The following is a 19,304-nucleotide window of genomic DNA, read 5'->3' as shown; positions in this document are numbered from 1 at the left end:
CTGTTCTGTTCAAAGTGAAAGCAGCAATCCTAAAAGCAGTACAAAGGTAACTACGAGCCAGTATTTAGCATATAATAATTTAGCCACAGAGAAACTACATTTGCAGAAATAAACTTTACTTTCCATATTTCACTGTTTAAAACTAATGCGGCTCTCATCGGACCCACTGAACAGGCTGCTGTAGCTACTTGGTTTTAAGCTCAAGCACGTGGAAACATATGCCGATGGCGACCGCTGCAGGAGGCATCCGTGGAGCCCCAGAAGCGACTCCTCCCGACGCAGGAGCAGGCGCTGCCCAGGCAGGGCGGGGGCGGGCGGAGACCCGGGGGTCAGGGGAGGGATGTGCGAGTACCTTGCTCACAAAGGCCGGGTCTCTGGCCGGCTTCCTCACGCCGTGGCCCAGAACGACGACATGACAGTGGCAGCACCACTGTGGCCTGAGAGCCGCACTTTCTGTGACACCGTGACTAGTGCCCGCGCACCCAGAAAGGCCTAGAGACAAAAGGTGTTCATTAGCGACTAAAGCCGACCACTAACAACAGGGGTCCGGGGTGCAAAGCTGTATGCACCGACTGACTGCAATACGGCTCATTTAATTTACCACACGTTAGTCTTTAGTAATGGATAAAAATCTTATTTTCTAAGCAGTGGTTACGGGGCATCTATTACGTGCATGACGCTGGGGTACAGAGAAAGGAAGCTATCCTCACACGGCTGGGACAATACACTGGGCTGTGAGAAGTGCGGAGGGCAACTGGGATGCGCGGAGGGTCGTCTCCAGTCTCAGTGCAGAGTGAGGAGGGGGAGAGGGAATACTTTTGCTCCAGGGTGAAGAGGGTACGAAATCTCTTATGAAAGATGAAGAGGTATGTGAACGAGAGTCTTCAATGAGCGTGATTTGGAAAGTTGAAGAGGGATGAAGAAGTTCCAGGGCCAAAATAAAAAAGCGAGCAAGGACGCAGACTGGAAAGCGTGTGGCGATCTCAGAGCACGTCGCTCGCGTGGCCATGAAGGCAGAAGGGAGAAGCAGGGAGAAAGCAAGGGTGACAGAGCAGCCAGAGGCCGAGAGTTCAAACCCAACACGAGCAACTGTCAGCGTGGCTCAAGGGCGAGACGTGGGGAGAGGCTGGGCTCTAAGAGCAGGTGAGGACGGAAACAAGACGGCCAAGAAACTGGGGAGCGAAGAGGCGGGAGAGCGGGGTGAGGGGGAGGCCAGACGGGAAGATGGGGAGGGAAGGGACGCCACACAGGTGCGAGGAACGGGCCCACCTTTCAGTGACGGGGAAGGTGTGAGCGCACCTACAGAAGAGAGGGGCCCCGGAGGTGCCGCAGAAGGAAAGGGACCAGGAACACGGGCAGAGACGGCGGCCTCGTCTGCACAGTGTGACACAGCGCTAAGTGGGAGGGGAGGCTCAGGCCGCAGGAGAGCAAACGCGGCTCAAGGGTAAGCAGAGCGCTGACAAGAGGGTGTGACGTAGGCCCCAGGCACTAAAGGTCCAGTCACACCTCAGAAGACAACCCCCCGGGTGGGGGGGGAGGTGGGTAAGTCACCACGGACTGCGTGCCAACACGTGACCTGTTACTCCCCTAAAATCAAAGCGAGATCTTAAAGAGAAGCTGCGTAACTTTTGAATCAAGAACGAATCTGGGGTCAACAAACTGGAAACCAGCTCACCATTGCTTGCTGGAGGGAAGGGCACAGTAGGCTGCTTCAGGTGGTAAGAGCTGGCTAGTCTGGGAGGGTTTGCAGATCCTGGTGGAGGCCCACGAAGAAATAAACGCTGTCGATACTCCAAACCTGGGTTTACTCTGTGGCTACTGACCAAACCCACGGATGGAACATCTGGAGCATTACTAACCTCGTAGCTGTTAGGGATCCGAACGTGGAGGAGGTCGGAGAACGCAGCCACAACACTGCTAATGTTCTAGAACAAAATGGCAAATGCTGCATTACCCGCCCAGAAGCCCACAGAGAACCACGGAAGAACAGCTCACGTTAGGATAAATGCTATCCGCGGTGCACTGCCTCAAGCAAACCCAACCATCTTTACTTAGACTTAAGAGCCTCGGGGGGGTAAAAAGGGTTTTCATGAGCCAATACCCAAACAAAGCTTCCATATACAGAAATTCTCATACAGGGATTCCAATTAATGTTAAATATTTGAGAGAACGTTAAACTATCTTAGACATTTCAATTCAAGGAATGAGTTAAACCTTGTCATGGTTTTTACAGCTGGTCAGAAGCTTCCTTCAAGGGGACCCCCCCCAGCTCTGGGCAGAAGTCTGACACAGTCCACGAGAACACACCACTGCTATGTTCTGCTGATGACCAAAAGGCCCTGTCAACAGGCTATGAGTCTGGTTGCCAACGAAACATCATCAAGAATTAAGAGTATGAAGAAACCCTCAGCCATGTACTAGTGTTTGATATGAGCAGCTGCTTCCTGAACACAGTGCTTCTGGAAAACTTTCACTGTTGACAAAGCTCTTCACTGCTTAATTTTCTACGTGTAAATAGCTATCAACTCTCTGAAGAGCTCTTACCATTATACATTCTTTACTAAAACAATGAGATCTCTGACTTCAATTTGCCCTTTCTGTCTTGACTGAGGCCGAGATCAATTTCTAGTACTCACAGCAGCGTAGATGTCTGAAGGGACTGCTAAGCCAAGCCCTAACTTTAATCTTTATCCGCGATGACCCAGCTGTACGTGTCATCGTGAGCCATCTGACACTCCTTTAGGAATGGGTAATATTCTACAACGTCCAACAGCCAGTCCATCTTTACCTCAGCAGCTGTAGGATGCAGAGTGATTGCCACAGATATGAGACCCGATCGGGGACCATTTGGGGATGCACCAAAAGGTGACGTGAAAAATAAAGTGCCCGGCTCAGTTTTGATGTCATTCCTTCTAGATTCCAACCCTTAAAAAAGGAAGAATGAGTTGAGTGTTAACAGCTTTTCTAAACATTCGTATCAGCCAACCCCCGCACTGCACTGCGCCCCCTACCTTTCCCGGTGCCGCTCGGGAGGATTGGAATGATGGGGGATGGCACGGGCTCCGGAGGCTCCTCTTTGACCAGGGACAGGTCTGGGTATCTGCTCACTTCCATGCCGACCACACTCTCAGGAGAGGACGAGGGCACAACACTGTCAGGGGTGTCCCGGTCACCCCCATGGTCCTGTGTCCTGGGAGCAGAATAAATACACATCAGCAGGCGCAAGGCTGCCGCTGGGGGCTTCCCGCACCAGCCCAGCCCTGTCTACGTGTGTGACCTTTGGACAGTGACAATAACCTGAGAAGCCAAAGATTCAGTTCAGGGCCAAACAGGAAATCTCTTGGGAAAAAAATAAGAAATATGTTTAACTATAAAGTAATTTAAATGGTATGTTTCCTTCTGACTAAAGCTTTAGCATCCAAGTTTAAAGACCTGCCAAAGGAGAAAGACGTTCAGATTATAACACAGCATAGAAAGAATGGATACTCACACCTTTGCAAAGCTCCAGATCACTGAGACTAGGGAACACTCCTGTAGCTGAAAAAGGAAAGAGCAGTCCACCACACACCCAGGCTCGCGCGCACAGACGGGAACACCGGCCACTATGGCTTCAGCAGTCCACCACACACCCAGGCCCACGCGCACAGACGGGAACACCGGCCACTATGGCTTCAGGAGTCCACCACACACCCAGGCCCGCGCGCACAGACGGGAACACCGGCCACTATGGCTTCAGCAGTCCACCACACACCCAGGCCCACGCGCACAGACGGGAACACTGGCCACTATGGCTTCATAGGCCTTCATTTCTCTTAACTGACAAAGTGAAGTGCAAAAAGGAAGAGACTGGTCTAGTCCAAGAAGCTAAAGGTTACAAAGGCAAATGGGGCTGTAGGGCGAGTGTGGTCTTGGGCTAAACGTTGCACGGCAGCTCGAGAACCTGGGGTCTCACACCCCCCCACCCCAGAGGAGACGCCGTCAGGCTGAAGGAAGGCTGTGAGAAGCAGCATTAACAGGAGACCCGAGAGAGGCTTCCAAGAGGTCCCTGTGAGACCCCGGAGCGGGCGGCCCCGACACGCACACTCGGGAGGCCGCCTCCCGCAGCTGCCCCTGAGTGACAACTCCGGCACGAATCTAGCGGTAAGGTCCAGGAGAAACAAAGAGCTGGGTTCTAACTTTGGACAAGTCACTTCCCCGTGGTCCGCAGTCTTCTCGTTTATACAGTAAAGGGTCTTAGTCCAATGGCGTCTTATCAAAGAGCGGGTGGTTAGCAGATTTTCCAAGAAGAGAGAATAATTTGATGAGCTATATATATAAGAACCTCCCCTGGATCTAACTGGCTGGGTTGTGACTATCTACTAGGAGAAGCTGATTTTCCCTCATCAGAATCCTGGGGCTAGAGAACTGACACAAAGGAGTTACAAACTGTGGACAGGACAGCCCTTAAATTCTCTTCCACAAAAGCATGCTCTGCTCTGTGACTGCCGCTCTTTTATTCTGACATCTGCAAACGTCAATAAACCCAGTAAATCACATTAACAGCTTATAAAGGGCAACGATCTTTGAAATATTTTGCATGGAGAGTCCCAATGCCTTAATGTCTATTCGATTATTATTACTTGTTGAACCTCCTATATCATATGAGATTTCTAAAGTGCACAAATGAATTCTTTTTAATAGTAAGAATGTTTTATAAACTTTAAATTCTGCAGAAAATTATTCACCAAATTTCACCTTTTAAGTGTTTTTACATGCTTTTCCTACAGACATTATGCTATATACAAACACATAATACGTTTTTAAATACATGAAATAACTAAAAAAATACTTGAGAAAAAGGAACTTCTACCTTAATTCCTCCTGATTATTATGAGGCGGTGTTGGGAGTGAAGCAGGAACGTCCACTGTCTTTGGGCCTTGAGCAATCGCTCTGGCCAACAAGTCATCGTGTGGTCTGAACGGCAGGTGAAACGGTTTAGGTCCTAGGCTTTTGGTAACTGGAAGAGCAAAAACACAAAACCATAAATCAGTCAAAACTGGTAATGGGTAAACTTTACAGTCCAACTGCCATTTCACCACGCACAGCCGGCAAACTCCTCAAAGGTACAAGACTTGGAGGCTTGGCATCCTACCTTCATGGCTCACTAAAACTCCAGCTTTTCCAGCAAGTTCTTCAGTTGTTGCAAAACCATTTGCCATCTTCGGACAAGCCATAGGAGGTGGTGTAGGAGGAAGAGAGGCAGGGGGTGTTGGAGGATTACTTAAATTATTCTGCTGCAGGAGACCAAAAAATTTTAAATTATATGCTACTGAGCAAATATGCCACGACCTTGCTAAAACTTAGTTCTGTGAATTTTCAGCACAGGGAGGCAAGGTACAGAAATGTAATCAGAGGCACCTTCATTCCCAAAATGCACACCAAGAAGAAAAAGAAACGTACAGGCCAGGAGGCATTTCAGTGGAACAAATACCCATCATCCTCTGGACATACCACCCACTGGCTCACTTTCCCCAGCTTGGGTACTTAGCTTTGAAATTAAGAAGCAAATTTATACTGTGCCTGATTTGATTCTATACAACTCTTTTCAAGTTTCACTGTTAAAGCCAGTGAAGGATAGCTTTTAAATTCGACCAATAAATTGTAGAGAGTTCTCAAAAAACTCCTTTATTAAATTAAGATATGCCCCAGTTCCATCAAAAACTTGAGAATTTAAGATCCTAATCCATAACTGCAACTTGTATCTTAGATATTAGAATCTGGATTGTCTAAAATCTCAAAAAGAAGCAAAAGGAGTAGCAATAACAACTAAATGGACTGAACCTTAACAAATGTAGTTTCCCCGCAAACATTTCTCCCTGCTTAACATCTGTCACCAATTTGTCATTGATTCATTGACTAGTCTCTCAGGGACTGTTGGAATCTACCAATAATTCCATGCAAATCAAGTGCAAGGTAAAATTACAAATCTTGCAAAGATCTAGGATTTCTGAAGATGATGAAGTTGCGTGGAGAACAGCTTGCATCAGAAGAGAAGGCATTTACAAGACTTGGGAGAGGTTCTAACTGAAGAGAAAAGCCAACAACGATAATAAATGGAATGTCACAAGAGAATGATTTTAATACTAAAGAAGAGAAGCCCTCAGAAAAAATGATGATACTCTCAAATATTTTTGCAAAAAAGATCACTTAACACAAGTCAGATGTGAAGTAAAGAGTATCTAATGAGCCTATCATAAAACTTTGTTAAAAAAATATTACCAAAAGATAAACTTGGTTCACTTTGATATTATTTTTGTAGCCTAAGAACTAATGCACAGGTGCAATTAGTACCTAAATTATTAGACAAAATAAGTTTTTAGGTTTTTTTCATTGTATTTTTCAGGGTAAATTCCTAACTACATTTTTTACTCTATTTACTCTGAATTTGGAGTCATCTTAAGAGTTAATAAAGATTATAGGAAAATACATATTTTCCTACCACAGAAATATACAATGGATGTTTTTCACAATCTGTATTCTGACCTATACAAACATTTCAAATGTTCATATTGGAAACACTTTACCTGGTAAAATTTTAACCTTTTAGTTGAACTAGAGTTTAAATGGAACTTGGAAGACTAGATAGATGTAAACTAGATGGAAAAACAAGACAAGCTCTACCAATTCTGATATGGCATCCAAAGAGGAAGCAAGGTAACACCTTGGCAAAGAAACATACCTTGTAGATCAACTGAGAATAGTAATCCGAAACCCCTTCAAGGGTAGCACTGCCAAAAGTTCCTAGAAGTCGATTCCCACTATTAAACTGGCCACTGCCGTAAGGAAGAAAGTGGGCAAAGTTCACTCCAATGACTGGTTCCATTAGAGGGAGCAGAGAGAGCTGCTATTGAAAAACACATTTAAGAGTAATGTACACGATAAACAAAACAAGTGTCTCTCAATTTTTCTAAGACCCAAGGCAACTTAGTCAAATAAGGCTTGAGAAAAATAAGACTTAAAAAATTCAAGTATCAAAATGCTGGAATAAGTGAGAGAGACTACGGAATCTTTGAGATATACTTAAAAATGAGCCTTATTCTCATCTGTCTTAAAGGGATGCTGCCAGGCTTCTAACAAGAAAAACACCTTCCTTATCTTCGCTCAGCAAGAATCAGGGCTGAACTGAGGCTAGGTGCCCCCAACGGCACTCTTCAGCAGCTGTCTCCCACCTTCTGTAACAGCCACAAAGGTGTAAGAATGCACTCTACTAGGGGGAGAGACCAATGCCTGTGTTTCTTTGCATCCGGAGTCACAAGTAACGTGGACGGAATTTTTCTTGGTGCTGAGGCTGCTCCCTTTGAATATAAGTAAATCTTGACCAGCGCCAACCAATCCATCTATTTTACTAAAATTTTGGGGTGCCAGTAGGATAAGGTGCAAGTTTGCTTGCACATAGGAAAGCTATTAGGTTGCTTGTTGAGATGTCTTTTACCCCTTAACTCTCTACTTTTGGGAAAGTTTCACTTTAACAGGGTTGAAAAAGCTTCTGATGTCTCACTTCCTTGAATTTTAAAGGGGCTGCTCCAAAAGACTCACCTGCTTCAGGTGGGTAAAGGTGTCGGTGGTAGAGAACATCGCTTGTTTCTCCTCTTCTTCCTTTTTCCTTTTCTTCGACCGAGGTGCTGCCTTCTCTCCGGTCCTCTGAGTCCTTTTGCTTCGCTGTTTCTTGGTTTCACTTCCTCCATCTGTTTTTGGCAACTGGCTGTTGCCACATCCAAAACCACCTTGCACTTGAGCCCCCAAAGTTTGCTAATGTAATTGGAAAGGTTAAGAAATAAGTGAACTATCCACACGCTTGAATTCCAGCTCCTGCTAATCCAGTTCCATCCTAAGACACAATGTTCCTAACCTGGGCACCCAAAGTAAGGAGGGAAGATGGGTGGCATCAAATGGCCTGTTTTCTGAGAACAGCACCCCTTTTTTGAAACATGATTCTCAAGTATGGAAATCAGTAAGCTGAGGAGAGAGCAGAACTCTTAAGTGTGGCTATTCTCCCTTTCAGAGGAAGCATTACTCCTCAGGCCTGCCCATACTTGTGCCAGTGACAGCCCGGAGCTCCTTCTTCCTGCCCACTGGCAACTGTGGAGGAAGGGGTGCTCTTAGCTAGATGGCTGTGGTGGTCTCTGCATGGTGGTCTTGGGGGCTTATTTGGGCTCCCCTTAGGAATGGGTGAAATACAAGGTATGCGGGCACCACTGCTAAGCTCCAGAAAAGTTTCACAGCCTATGCATCTCAGTTGAGAGGAACAGCTAGCCTCAGAGATCACTAAAAACAAACAACATTGTTCATTCAAATTAGTTCATGGTCATACATCTGACTGAATAATAACTGCTACATACTTAAAGTCAATGAAAGAAGACCTATATGATAGCAAATAAGCCTATTCTTTGCTTTTGTCTCTATGGCTAAGAACAAACCAGTCCTTAAAGAGGTTTTTAAGGGTAGTACTATCAATACTTAAAAATACGGGACTATTTTTAGGGGCCATTATTTCTAAACTTGACAGCTATACTTTGCTATAGGCAACTATAGTTGCTAAACTTATTTTAATGTGCTCCGCATTGATTCTTTGAGGGTTTGCAGATCATAGTTTCCATTTATATATATCTAAATGACTTAGAGCATGGATGGCAAAACTGTTCTGTAAAAGGCCAAAGCGTAAATACAGCTACCCAACTCTCTGCCCTGGTACTGCAAAATCAACCACAGACAATTCATAAACTAATGAGCTAGGCTATGGTCTAATAAGATGTTTTAAATTCATCGACACTGAACCTTGAATTTCATATAATTTTCACATGCTGTGAAACACTACTCTGTTTCAGATTTCTTCAACCATTAAAAAGTGTAAAAACCATTCCTGGCTCATACAAAAAAGAGGGGATATGGAAGCAGGAACACAGTGCCCATCCCAGGGCTAGATCGACGGTTCTCAAAGGGTGGTCCCCAGAGCGGCAGAAGGAGCACCGCCGAGGACAGTTAGAAATGCACATTCTCTGGTCCCACCCCAGACCTACTGAATCCAAACCTTTAACAAGCCCTCCAGGTGATTCTGATACATTAAAGTTCAGAGAACCCGGGCCTAGAGCTGTGCCTCTCATGTCCATATGAATGCGAATCACCTGCAATCTTGTTAAAAAACACCTTCTGACTGGTACACCTGTGCTGGGGGCACAATATCCTGCTTCCTGAAAAGCTCCCAGGTAAGGCCGATGCTGCCAGTCCTCAAGGACTGCAGTGTGAGTAGCACAGAGCAAGGCCCAACAAGCACTTCTTACCAGCTTATAAGAGAAGAACAATGCAACCGCTTATTAGGTGTGCAGCAGGGTCAGGCACTGTAAGTGCTGAACAGACTTCTCCAATCCTCACAACTTCCCTAAAAAGCAGCTATCACTACAGTTCAAAGAATACTTTTAATTACAGAAGAACACAAAAGATTAAAAATCACCCAAAAGTTTGCCCGACACAGGAATAGTTCACATTTTAATGTATTTGTTTTCGATCTTTTATCTATGCCTACATGTATTTTGCTAAACACACAATGAATCACACTCAGTATTCTTTTATTCTGGTGGTTGCCTTTTAAACTTGACGTGGTTTGTTCCCCGTGACATTAAACATTCATACGTAACAAATTTTAATGGCTGCAAAAAATCTGTATATTCAGATACAGATATACAGAAACAATAATCCAATCAATAACTACACTAGTGGATTTAGGTTGTTTTCTCTCACTTTCATCTATTAGTAAAGATAAAGTCATTCATTAGCTATTCACGTGGTCACACCTTTGCACATATTAGAATTTTACGTTCCTCTTGCCAGATTCCTAGATATGTCATTGGTAGTCATGGGTATGCACCACCTTTTATTAATATCACAAGCACAAGGTGTACCCTAATTCCTTTAATCCCTGTGGCAACCCAGTAACAGGGAGCATTATTAATCCTGTTTTACAGATGAGGAAACTGAGGCTCAGAAAGCCTGACCTGCCCAGGCTGCACGCTGGAAAGAGACGGAACATGGATTTGACGCAAGCTGAGTGATGTGAGCTCTCAAAGCCTCCAAGGCTTTACCCCTACGCTACAACTAATGCCAGCTTATGTGTGAGAAAACACATGTCCTCAGCACGGAGGACAAACTGGGCCTGTCCAGCTACTGCCACAACAATTCTGCCTTAAGTGTGACTAGAAAGTAAATGAATTTCATCATTTGTAAAACGGGAATAATAATTGTGCCTGCCGTACCTCAGGGCAAGCGCCGAGCACAGTGTAACCCCTAGAATGTGGTTAAGAAGGCATCACCCCTAGTAATCCAGGGCCTCCGCCCCTTGCTGCCCTCCCAGATGGATATGAGAACATGTGACATAGTCCAAACATTTATACATATACTAATTGATCTCATCCCTTTTTCTATCATAACACCCAATATAAATGTTTTTTTTACATATAATCACTAGTATTAGGACCTAACTTCACTCCACCGAGTACCAACTATGTGGTATTGAGAGAGAAAGGCGCTCAGGATGCCATCTACACCCTTCAAGGAGCCGTCTGTGCTCAGTGGTACTAGAGAAACTGCTATGTAAGCACACGGGCATCCACTTATTTGAGACTGGCTGAGCTGAGTAAGGTATCTGGGGAAGATGATTCCAGAACTGAGCCTTAAAAGATACAGATATTGGCCAGATGTAAAAAAAAAAACAAAGAAGGGCAAAAACAGCAGCATATGGCCATATATGGAAGGGTAAAATCAGAAAGACACTCAGGGACTGCAAGTAGCCTGGTATTCCTAGGGGCAGAGGATGCAATGGACAAAGTAGCTAGAGATCAGCCTATTTGCTGATGACAAATATGACTGAAAAAGTTACCACCACCAAAATTTACAAAAATTACATGACTCTATGGGGTTACCACTCAACCTCTACTGAATCAGACAAATAAGAGAAAACAAAGAGTAAGCCAATACTTGCTAAACAAATGGCTTCACTAACAATCTTAAAATTGCAAATTTGGACAACTAAATATATAGCACTCCACCTCATTCAATTAAAAAAAATGAAAAATTTAAAATCTAATTTGAGAAGCACTATAGGGAAAGCTTTATGAACACAATAGCCAAGGTAGTGTAGCATTTGAAAGATAAACAAGTCAACCATTCCTACAACCTAGAAAACTCCAGTTTGGGAAATATGTCAAGGAAGTTCACTGAAATGCAGGAGATCAAATCTTGTAAAGGTATATTTACAACAAAGTTCTTCATCAAATGAAAAAACAAAAGCAAATCCAATGTTCTATAACTTAAAAAGGGGACTTCCCTGGTGGCACAGTGGTTGAGAATCCACCTGCCAATGCAGGGGACACGGGTTCGATCCCTGGTCCTAGAAGATCCCACGTGCTGCAGAGCAACTAAGCCCGCGCACCACAAACTACTGAGCCTGCATGCCCACAACTATTGAAGCCTGTGCGCCTAGAGCCCGTGCTCCGCAACAGGAGAGGCCCGCGCACGTGCAACGAAGAGTGGCCCCCGCTCGCTGCAACTAGAGAAAGCCCGCGTGCAGCAGCGAAGACCCAACGCAGCCGGAAAAAAAAAAAAAGTCTAACACTTAAAAACTTAAAAAGGGCAAAATATCGACACATGGAAAACCACAAAGATAAAATAGCATCTACCTGTAAAACTGTGTTTCTATAAAGTATTAATACTTTGCAACAGAATAGATTCCCAATATGGGTTATTCCTGAGAGTCCCCAAGGGTATTAACAGGGTGCGTGAGCTATTTTCTATATTTCAAAGAGGTTAATGGAAACTGCACTCTATCTGCAATTAGGACGTGTAGATGTTTACTTCTTTGTTTTAGTTAGATCAACTCAATGTGGCGATAATCAGCTGACAGGAATATGTTACGTATGAAACGCATGACCCTACAGCTCTCTGATTTTTGAAAGATACAGTAAACAAATTATTACTTGATATAGTTTATAGGTATAAACCAAAACATGAGGTCTGCGGTTTTTTACTCCAGAGTAAAAAGGTTATAAAAGATAGCGCTGAAATCAATACAGCAGTTGGCACTAATCTGTTGTAACCATACTTTAAAATAAAAGGGGAAAAAAGCAAGTTGTTCTCCTGAGCCACACTTACCACGTCGGCTGGGTTCTGCCTCTCCACCAGTTTGTTATCCTTCGTACCGTCGTCTTCTGAACAAAAACTCCCTTCCGGTTTTTGATTTAAAAGGGAAGATGCCTTTTTATTTTTCAGCAGGTGCTTCAGAAGCTCATTGCCTGAATCTCCTTTGGCAGCAGGAGCGCCGGCAGGTCGGGGAGGACTCTGCCCCGGGCAGGCAGCGCCGGCCACAGCCCTTTCTTTGGCCCGATCCCCAGGGCGCTCCTCCAGTTCAGGTCCATCTGGGCCAGGGCGCCGCTCCGGCTCAGCTGACTACCAGTTTCATCTCCCAGCGGGGGCAGGCGCGTCGAGGGGGCGCTTATCCACCTCTGCACTCGCACAGGTCTGCTGACCTGGGGTCCCTCGTGCGAAGTCACCGCTGGGCAGTTCGTTCTCTGGCTCTGCGCACAGCGGGCCTGCTGCCGGGTCAGGAGGCGATAGGCCGCCCGGTTCCGCCGCCTCAGGTTCTCCTTGCTGAGGGAGCTCGCCGGGTGTGTTCACTGCGGGAGCAGAGGCAGCTTCCGAAACACCCGGGGTTGGTGGAGCAGTTACATCCGAGTGGGGAGTAGAAGGTGCCTTGGTAGATTCCGCATCGTCGTCTTTCTTCTTCTTTCTTGTTCTCTTCTTTTTCCCTTTCTCTTCCGGGATTATGTCAGAATACAGCTGAATGAGAGATGGGGCTGATCCTGGGTAACTCTGTCCACGGCTTACAGCCGGGTCTTGGCCACAGGGAAGACTGCTATTAGCCACTGGAGGTGCCGCAGGTAAAGCGGGTGTAAAAGGAGGCCTCACCGGGGATTGCTGGAAGCTGGCCCCAGGAACACCTCCATGTACCGGCTTCACAGAATGGAAATTTGGGCTTCCACCAGGAATTGACGGTGAGTCAGGAACGAACGAGGGAGGTCCCATGTGCCTTCGCTCACTGGTTTGCATGAAAGTTGGGGTGGGCGGTGAATTAATAGACCCTTGCTGTAGGTTCTGCTGCTGTAAAACCGGGCCCGCTTGCTGTTGCTGCTGCGGAGGCTGCGGAAGGGGTCTTGGAGGTTGCGTAAAATCACAAGGCAGGTCAGAAGCGTAGAATGGAATCTGGGACACAGGTGTCCTGCTGCTGCTTAGTTCTGAGCCCATCATGCCGTGCTGCTCCATTTCCACCCTCTGCTGCAAAGCTCTCTGTCTATCTACTTCTTGCATGAGCTGGATTCGTTGTCTCTCCTGCTGTTCTCGTAAACGTTCCTTACGTTCCCGTTCTTGAAAACTTTCACTAAAGGGGTTATTGTCATCGAATTTCCACCCGTGGTGGCGGTCCACTCTGTGGATTTGCATTTGACACTGCCCCTGGGCTGGGGGGCAAGTTTTTATTGGTAACTGGCCACTGGAGGCTGAATCCTAGGAGGGTTGAGGGCGGGGCGGGAAGGAGCACCGGGAGGCTGCCACCCAGGGAAACTGGGCAAACTGGGCGTTCCCGCAGGGCTCGTGTGGCCGGGAATGACCGCGGTGTGCTGCTGGTGCTGTAGCTGCAGTGGTGCCATGGGGAAGCTGGGCTGGCTCATGGGGGGCGGGGCGGCACCTGGCACCAGGGGCAGCGGGGGCTGGACGCCTGGCATCACGGCGGGCGGGGCCATGGCGCACTGCTGCTGCTGCTTGATCCGGTAATCTTCAATCAACTCGGCGTGCTCTTTCTGTTGTTTACGAATCTGGAAGAGCAAAATTAAATCTTACTCGTTTATATGTGCTACGGGTGTCAAATAAAAACACTGGCTGACGATTATGGTGGAGGTTATAGAGAACGCAGTTATATCCGGCAGAGGCAAAAATATCTTGCTTAGGCAATGGCAAAAATCACCAAGGGGGAAAAAAAAAAAAAAAAGAAAGGAAGGACTGATCAACTAAAACTGCCAAGCTTTTCAATAATAGCATGTTTCTAAATATGAAATACCAAAAACAAATTTGAAAAACATTTTTCTGAAATAAATATTTAAGAAAATCTTTCTCTGAGTCATAAACTAAACTACATATAAAAATAAAACAAAGGCTACACAGGAATCAGCTAATTGTTAACTTCTTCAGAAGTTACATTAATATATAAGGTTAGACTAACTGTGAGATTTAACTCAAACTTTAACCATTTAAACGTGTTAAGATTTCATTTCTTAAGTATACAAAAGTGCACAACATGTTAAGACAAGATGAATTACCTGTACATATACCACACCCTCCCCTCCAGGTTAAAAAGACTAGATTGGTAATAAAACTCCTTGAATTTAATGGGTAACATATTCAAATTATAATTTCTGAAATATGTAAAAGCTCTGAGGTAACGTTTTTTTTTTTTTTTTTTTTTTTTTTACGCGGGCCTCTCACTGTTGTGGCCTCTCCCGTTGCGGAGGACAGGCTCCGGACGCGCAGGCTCAGCGGCCATGGCTCACGGGCCCAGCCGCTCCGCGGCATGTGGGATCCTCCCAGACCGGGGCACGAACCCGTGTCCCCTGCATCGGCAGGCGGACTCTCAACCACTGCGCCACCAGGGAAGCCCTGAGGTAACGTTTTGAACAGTTCCTAAGAGGCTCCTAATATAATGACTGACTTGTGTCAGTTAATTAATCCCCAAAAGCCTTTGTACCCCCATGGGCAGATGCTACAGACCAATCTCAATGAAGATACAACCTGTGTCCTAAGGACACACCACCTCACTTAGGGAGCTGGGAGAAAGGGGTGCAAGATGATGTACATACCCTCCAAAATCACTCAATTTTTGTGTACTGTACTAGCACACCGCGCCAGTTCTGATAGGTTTTCAACTTATTTTCAACAGTTTCCCAGGCAGACTAGCATATTCTCTGCACATAATGGTTCTGGTCTCTTTTCCCGTAGCTGTGGCAACTCCTACTTCTTTTCTTCTCTTTCCTGACTGGCTTACTAGCTAGAACTGAGGAATTACCATCGGACTGGCGAATGAGTATGAACATACATAAAGCACCAGAACACTAACTGGAATACAGAATGCGGTGATCCATGCCTTTGCCGTGACATTTTAAAATTCTCTTAAAAACGTTGTCATGAATTGCTTATCTTAATAAGATTACACTGGACTGCAGGCAACTGTGTTGTAGCAGATGATGTGTCCTATTTCCCAAGTATAGTATTACCTTCTAAACAGGATTTGATCCATGGATATGCAAAAAAGCTAGGCCCTCGTCATAAAAAATTTATATAAAAATACCAGAAGGCAATAAAAAGGCTAAAAATAAGTTATAAAGAAATCCTTAAAAGCATTTTTACTTGAAATAAACACAGCCCCAGAAAGTAAATTTAAAGAGAAAGGAAACCTCTCATTCTGGAATAGTCCTGGTTTTAAACAATGGAAATCATACTGTAATCAGCGTGTTGTTGGGACATTACTGTGGGAGCTATAGCTTGGAGATGAAATGCCACAGTTGAAATCCCTACTCCAATGATCAGTTATGTCACCTACCTCCACAATGACTCAGCAGATTCCTCACGTGTAACATGGTGATAATACTACCTTGTTCATAAGGTTATAGAGAACGTCAGGTAAGACAGGGCATGTAACTGTGTTCACTACACAGAAAGCGCTTCTGTGATTTTTACTGATTCAATCTGCTCTGAATTCCTCCCTTTCCACTATTAACATTGGGAGTAAGATTTAAATTGACAATCAAAAGCAAGATTGACCTTTTTTGGTGTACAATTCTATGAACTTTAACATGGGTAGAGATTAGTGTGGCCATCACCACAGTCAAGATACTGAAGGACAGTCCAGGGGTTCCCAGTTTTTGGTGAGTGTGTTAGAGATGCAGTCAATATTTGTGTACAGGTTTGTGTGTGAACCTAAGTTTTTAATTCATTGAGTACCTAGGAGTGGCCACTTAAAACATTTTGAACACTAAATAAAAATTTAAAATTTTACTTCTTCTTGAGTATAACTGATATTTCAGTATGTGCATTTTCAGAAACATCAGGCTCATAATGGAAAGTAACAGCAAAATGATCTCATTTTTCAGGAATGAGTCCTTTACATAAGATACACCAATGTACTTTAAGACCAAAATGATATTGAGAGGTAATACTAATAAAAACATACTATGGGGAAAAAAAAAAAAACAAGAAAAAACCCCACCAGAATGATTCAAATGCTCTATCTGAAATTCCATTAGAAACTAAGGAACCAAAGGACATGGCAAAGCAAAGGTCAACTCCAAGTAGAAAGCCTAGGATCTCCCCATGAGCTGTCCTCAGGAAAGCTAAGACTCTGCACAGTGATTTCTCAGAACAGGGAATGTAACTGAATTTCCCCAGCTGTATTAGCTATACCAGTATGAAAACAGTTCTTCTAGGTCAGGATTATGAGAACTTCTCTCATCAGTGGCGCTTACTCAAAGTACGTGCTGTGTGACCACGACTCTGGGGCAAGGACAGGGGTTATTTCTTCAGTTAGTAAGAGGTCTCAGAGCTGTCACTTTGACAGTGCACTTCTGTGTGCCATTTAACACCAATCGAAATCCTTTACAATTCATCAATGACAGACCAAAACATTCTATGCATTAACAACTGCTTCTGTCTTGCAAACCTATTTGTTACCTGTTCTAGCTGCTTCTGAACCATGCTTTGCTGTTCAGTGACGTGCTTGAGCTGCTCTGCATCCTCTTCTGGAAACTCACGCCCAGCTTTCTTGGCGGTACGTTGTTTAGCTGAAAGGGCCTTTTTGGATTTCCTGTGTGCACCGATTTGGTTCTTCAAGATATTTTCTGCTGCATCTGAAGAAGCTGTTGGGTCTCCTGAAGCCATTCTTCATACTGTTTACGTTGTGAATCATCTGAGGAAAAAAGTTAAAATTCACCTGTGTTAATTTTCTAAAGAGTCCAATATAAGTTACACAAATCCATTTTGTAAGGAAACATTTTCATCATGACCTTGTAATAGATATTTTGAAAACATAATAGTAAATAACTATATAAAGTATAAGATTTTAGAAAAATATTTAAGAAAACCAAAGAATGCATGTTTTAGGACACAGGCTAATATAAATATTATAAACCCAATCTTTGAAAAGCAAAAGACTTATCTAATGGAACACTATTTATCTACTAAACTATCAAATTCTCTAACCCATAAGCCAAACTATATATCGAACTATATTTGTATTTGATTAATTCAACTTTACAGATTTTGAAGAGACAAAGTAAGACATAACCTATTAAGGTCCAGAGCATGGATTAGGTATCATTTCCCATGCTAATTTCCCTAAGTTTATGGGTTTCCCCTATTTCTAAATGGTGAAAGTATGTCCTAAACTATGAGGGAGGGAACCTAGAAAGCTTTAGAAAGGACCAAAATGAAGTCTGTTTTATAGAGGAAATCCGTAAGTTAAAAACATTGGTAATTTTTATGAATTTCGTCATTTATATGTCTATAATTAAGCCATTAATCAAGTAAAATCTTCTCTACTTGTATGACTGTCATTAATATCTCCCCAAATAGTTGTATCTCTTCATCTTGTAGCAATATTCCTTCTTAATTCTTTAAGGGCACTTTACTTCACTGATGCCAAGTTCAAAAAAAAAAAAAAGTCACCTTATGGTTGTGAAATTCAGAATATACCTTTTTGACTCACTTTAAGACAAAGAAATAAATAAATACAATTCCAAGAAGGACATTAGCTGAAAAATTACATCAATGATAACAGAATATTGTCATACAATAAGAATCCAACCAAAGCCAATGGGCGCAATAAAGCCAGAAAAAGCCAGTTGGTTACAGTTGTTTACTTGTTTTTAATGCGAATATGTATGCAAATTATAATAATTAGTGCAGGGGTAATTTCAAAAGGTCAGACTTTGGGTTTGTTCTTAAACCCAGAAGTTCCAGTACATGTATGAACTTGAAATCTAGTCTACCAAATTTGAAGGGCATTTTTCAGAACAGGCTTTTTCACAAGATTTCAGAAGTTCTGCTTCTGGTAGAATGAGACCTACCGCAAGGAAAGCCTTTCTGGTTTCTGGAACCAGGAGAGCAGAGGTGAGCAAAATGAAAAATAATGGTGAAAAAAAAGTTAGCTAAACAGTCTGAAGATTTCAGAAAGGTTCAGTTTGGGGAGAACTTTAAACGCTATCCTGAACCACCTTGGGACCCCTGAAAGTAACTAGAAAGGATCAATGGCATCCTGCATCCCTGACTTCACACCATGCTGCTAACCCAGCTTATCTTTCCCTTTGTTGTTCCCATTTAGTGTCCTTGTCACTTAGGCAGACAGTCATTAGAAAAGAAGTGGTTTAATTCTACAGATTGTAAAGTGCCCAATCTACATACAAAAAATAGCAGCAACACTGAAGAAAACGGGGAAGATGATCTTTCTGTATTAAAATATTTATCTCTAACCATAATTATTCATGCACGGAAAAAAAGGAATGAAATACATGCCTTGAGGAAAAGATGCCGGATAGGGCAGTGATGTTTAATAAAAGATGAGGGCACTTCGACTTAAAATAACATACCTAAACTAACTCCAAGATTTTAAAAGAACACAAATATAGTGCAAACAAGCAATCCCCAGAGAACAGGTAACTAATTAGATTTATACTTACTGACAAAGCCTGGACCAAAATTTGGAGGATTAGGCCTAGAAATCTGATGTGTTATACTGCCATCCTAAAATAAGTAAAATTTACAAATAGGTTTATTCCACATTTCAGTTCAAGGGGAAAAAAAACTTTTAAAAAATGAAATAGAAAAAAAGAAATGGAAAGGGAAAAGAACTTTAATTTCTTATGACATCTTTAAAACTTTCATTTTGATAAAAAGTAGAATGAATTTCATGGTGACAACCTAATTTCTGAACATTTTAAACTATCTCTGAACTGCTATATTTGCTAGATTTCAGTTGAAAAACAAATATGTTTGAAGGGGTTATTCATCAGAAATATAATAGTAGGGCAAATCAAATAGTGTTAGTATTATACTTAGCTAAAGATCCATGTAAAACCCCACTTTTTGATGAAATCTACCTGGTTTCTTCTGCAACTAAGACTGAAACATGGGTTCCAGATTTACTAAATTCCACTCCACAACACAAAGTTATTTACGA

General features: G+C 43.5%; 1 protein-coding gene across 1 annotated transcript in view; it reads right to left on the bottom strand.

The window, feature by feature from the left end:
* KMT2C (lysine methyltransferase 2C) overlaps positions 1–19,304 on the bottom strand; it is a 294,073-nt gene that overhangs the window by 13,074 nt on the left and 261,695 nt on the right. Inside the window, 15 exon segments of the mRNA XM_032643218.1 lie at positions 353–492; positions 1,676–1,925; positions 2,789–2,925; positions 3,012–3,190; positions 4,850–4,997; positions 5,133–5,274; positions 6,720–6,884; positions 7,577–7,789; positions 12,182–13,486; positions 13,488–13,549; positions 13,552–13,572; positions 13,575–13,896; positions 16,802–16,963; positions 16,966–17,036; positions 18,805–18,868. Of these exon segments, the coding sequence (XP_032499109.1) occupies positions 353–492; positions 1,676–1,925; positions 2,789–2,925; positions 3,012–3,190; positions 4,850–4,997; positions 5,133–5,274; positions 6,720–6,884; positions 7,577–7,789; positions 12,182–13,486; positions 13,488–13,549; positions 13,552–13,572; positions 13,575–13,896; positions 16,802–16,963; positions 16,966–17,036; positions 18,805–18,868 (3,381 nt within the window).

The sequence above is a fragment of the Phocoena sinus genome, chromosome 9 (genome assembly GCF_008692025.1).
Source record: "Phocoena sinus isolate mPhoSin1 chromosome 9, mPhoSin1.pri, whole genome shotgun sequence".
In the NCBI taxonomy this organism is placed as follows: domain Eukaryota; kingdom Metazoa; phylum Chordata; class Mammalia; order Artiodactyla; family Phocoenidae; genus Phocoena; species Phocoena sinus.
The sequence above is the reverse complement of the archived record's forward strand: the minus strand, read 5'-3'. Positions and strand labels throughout refer to the sequence as shown.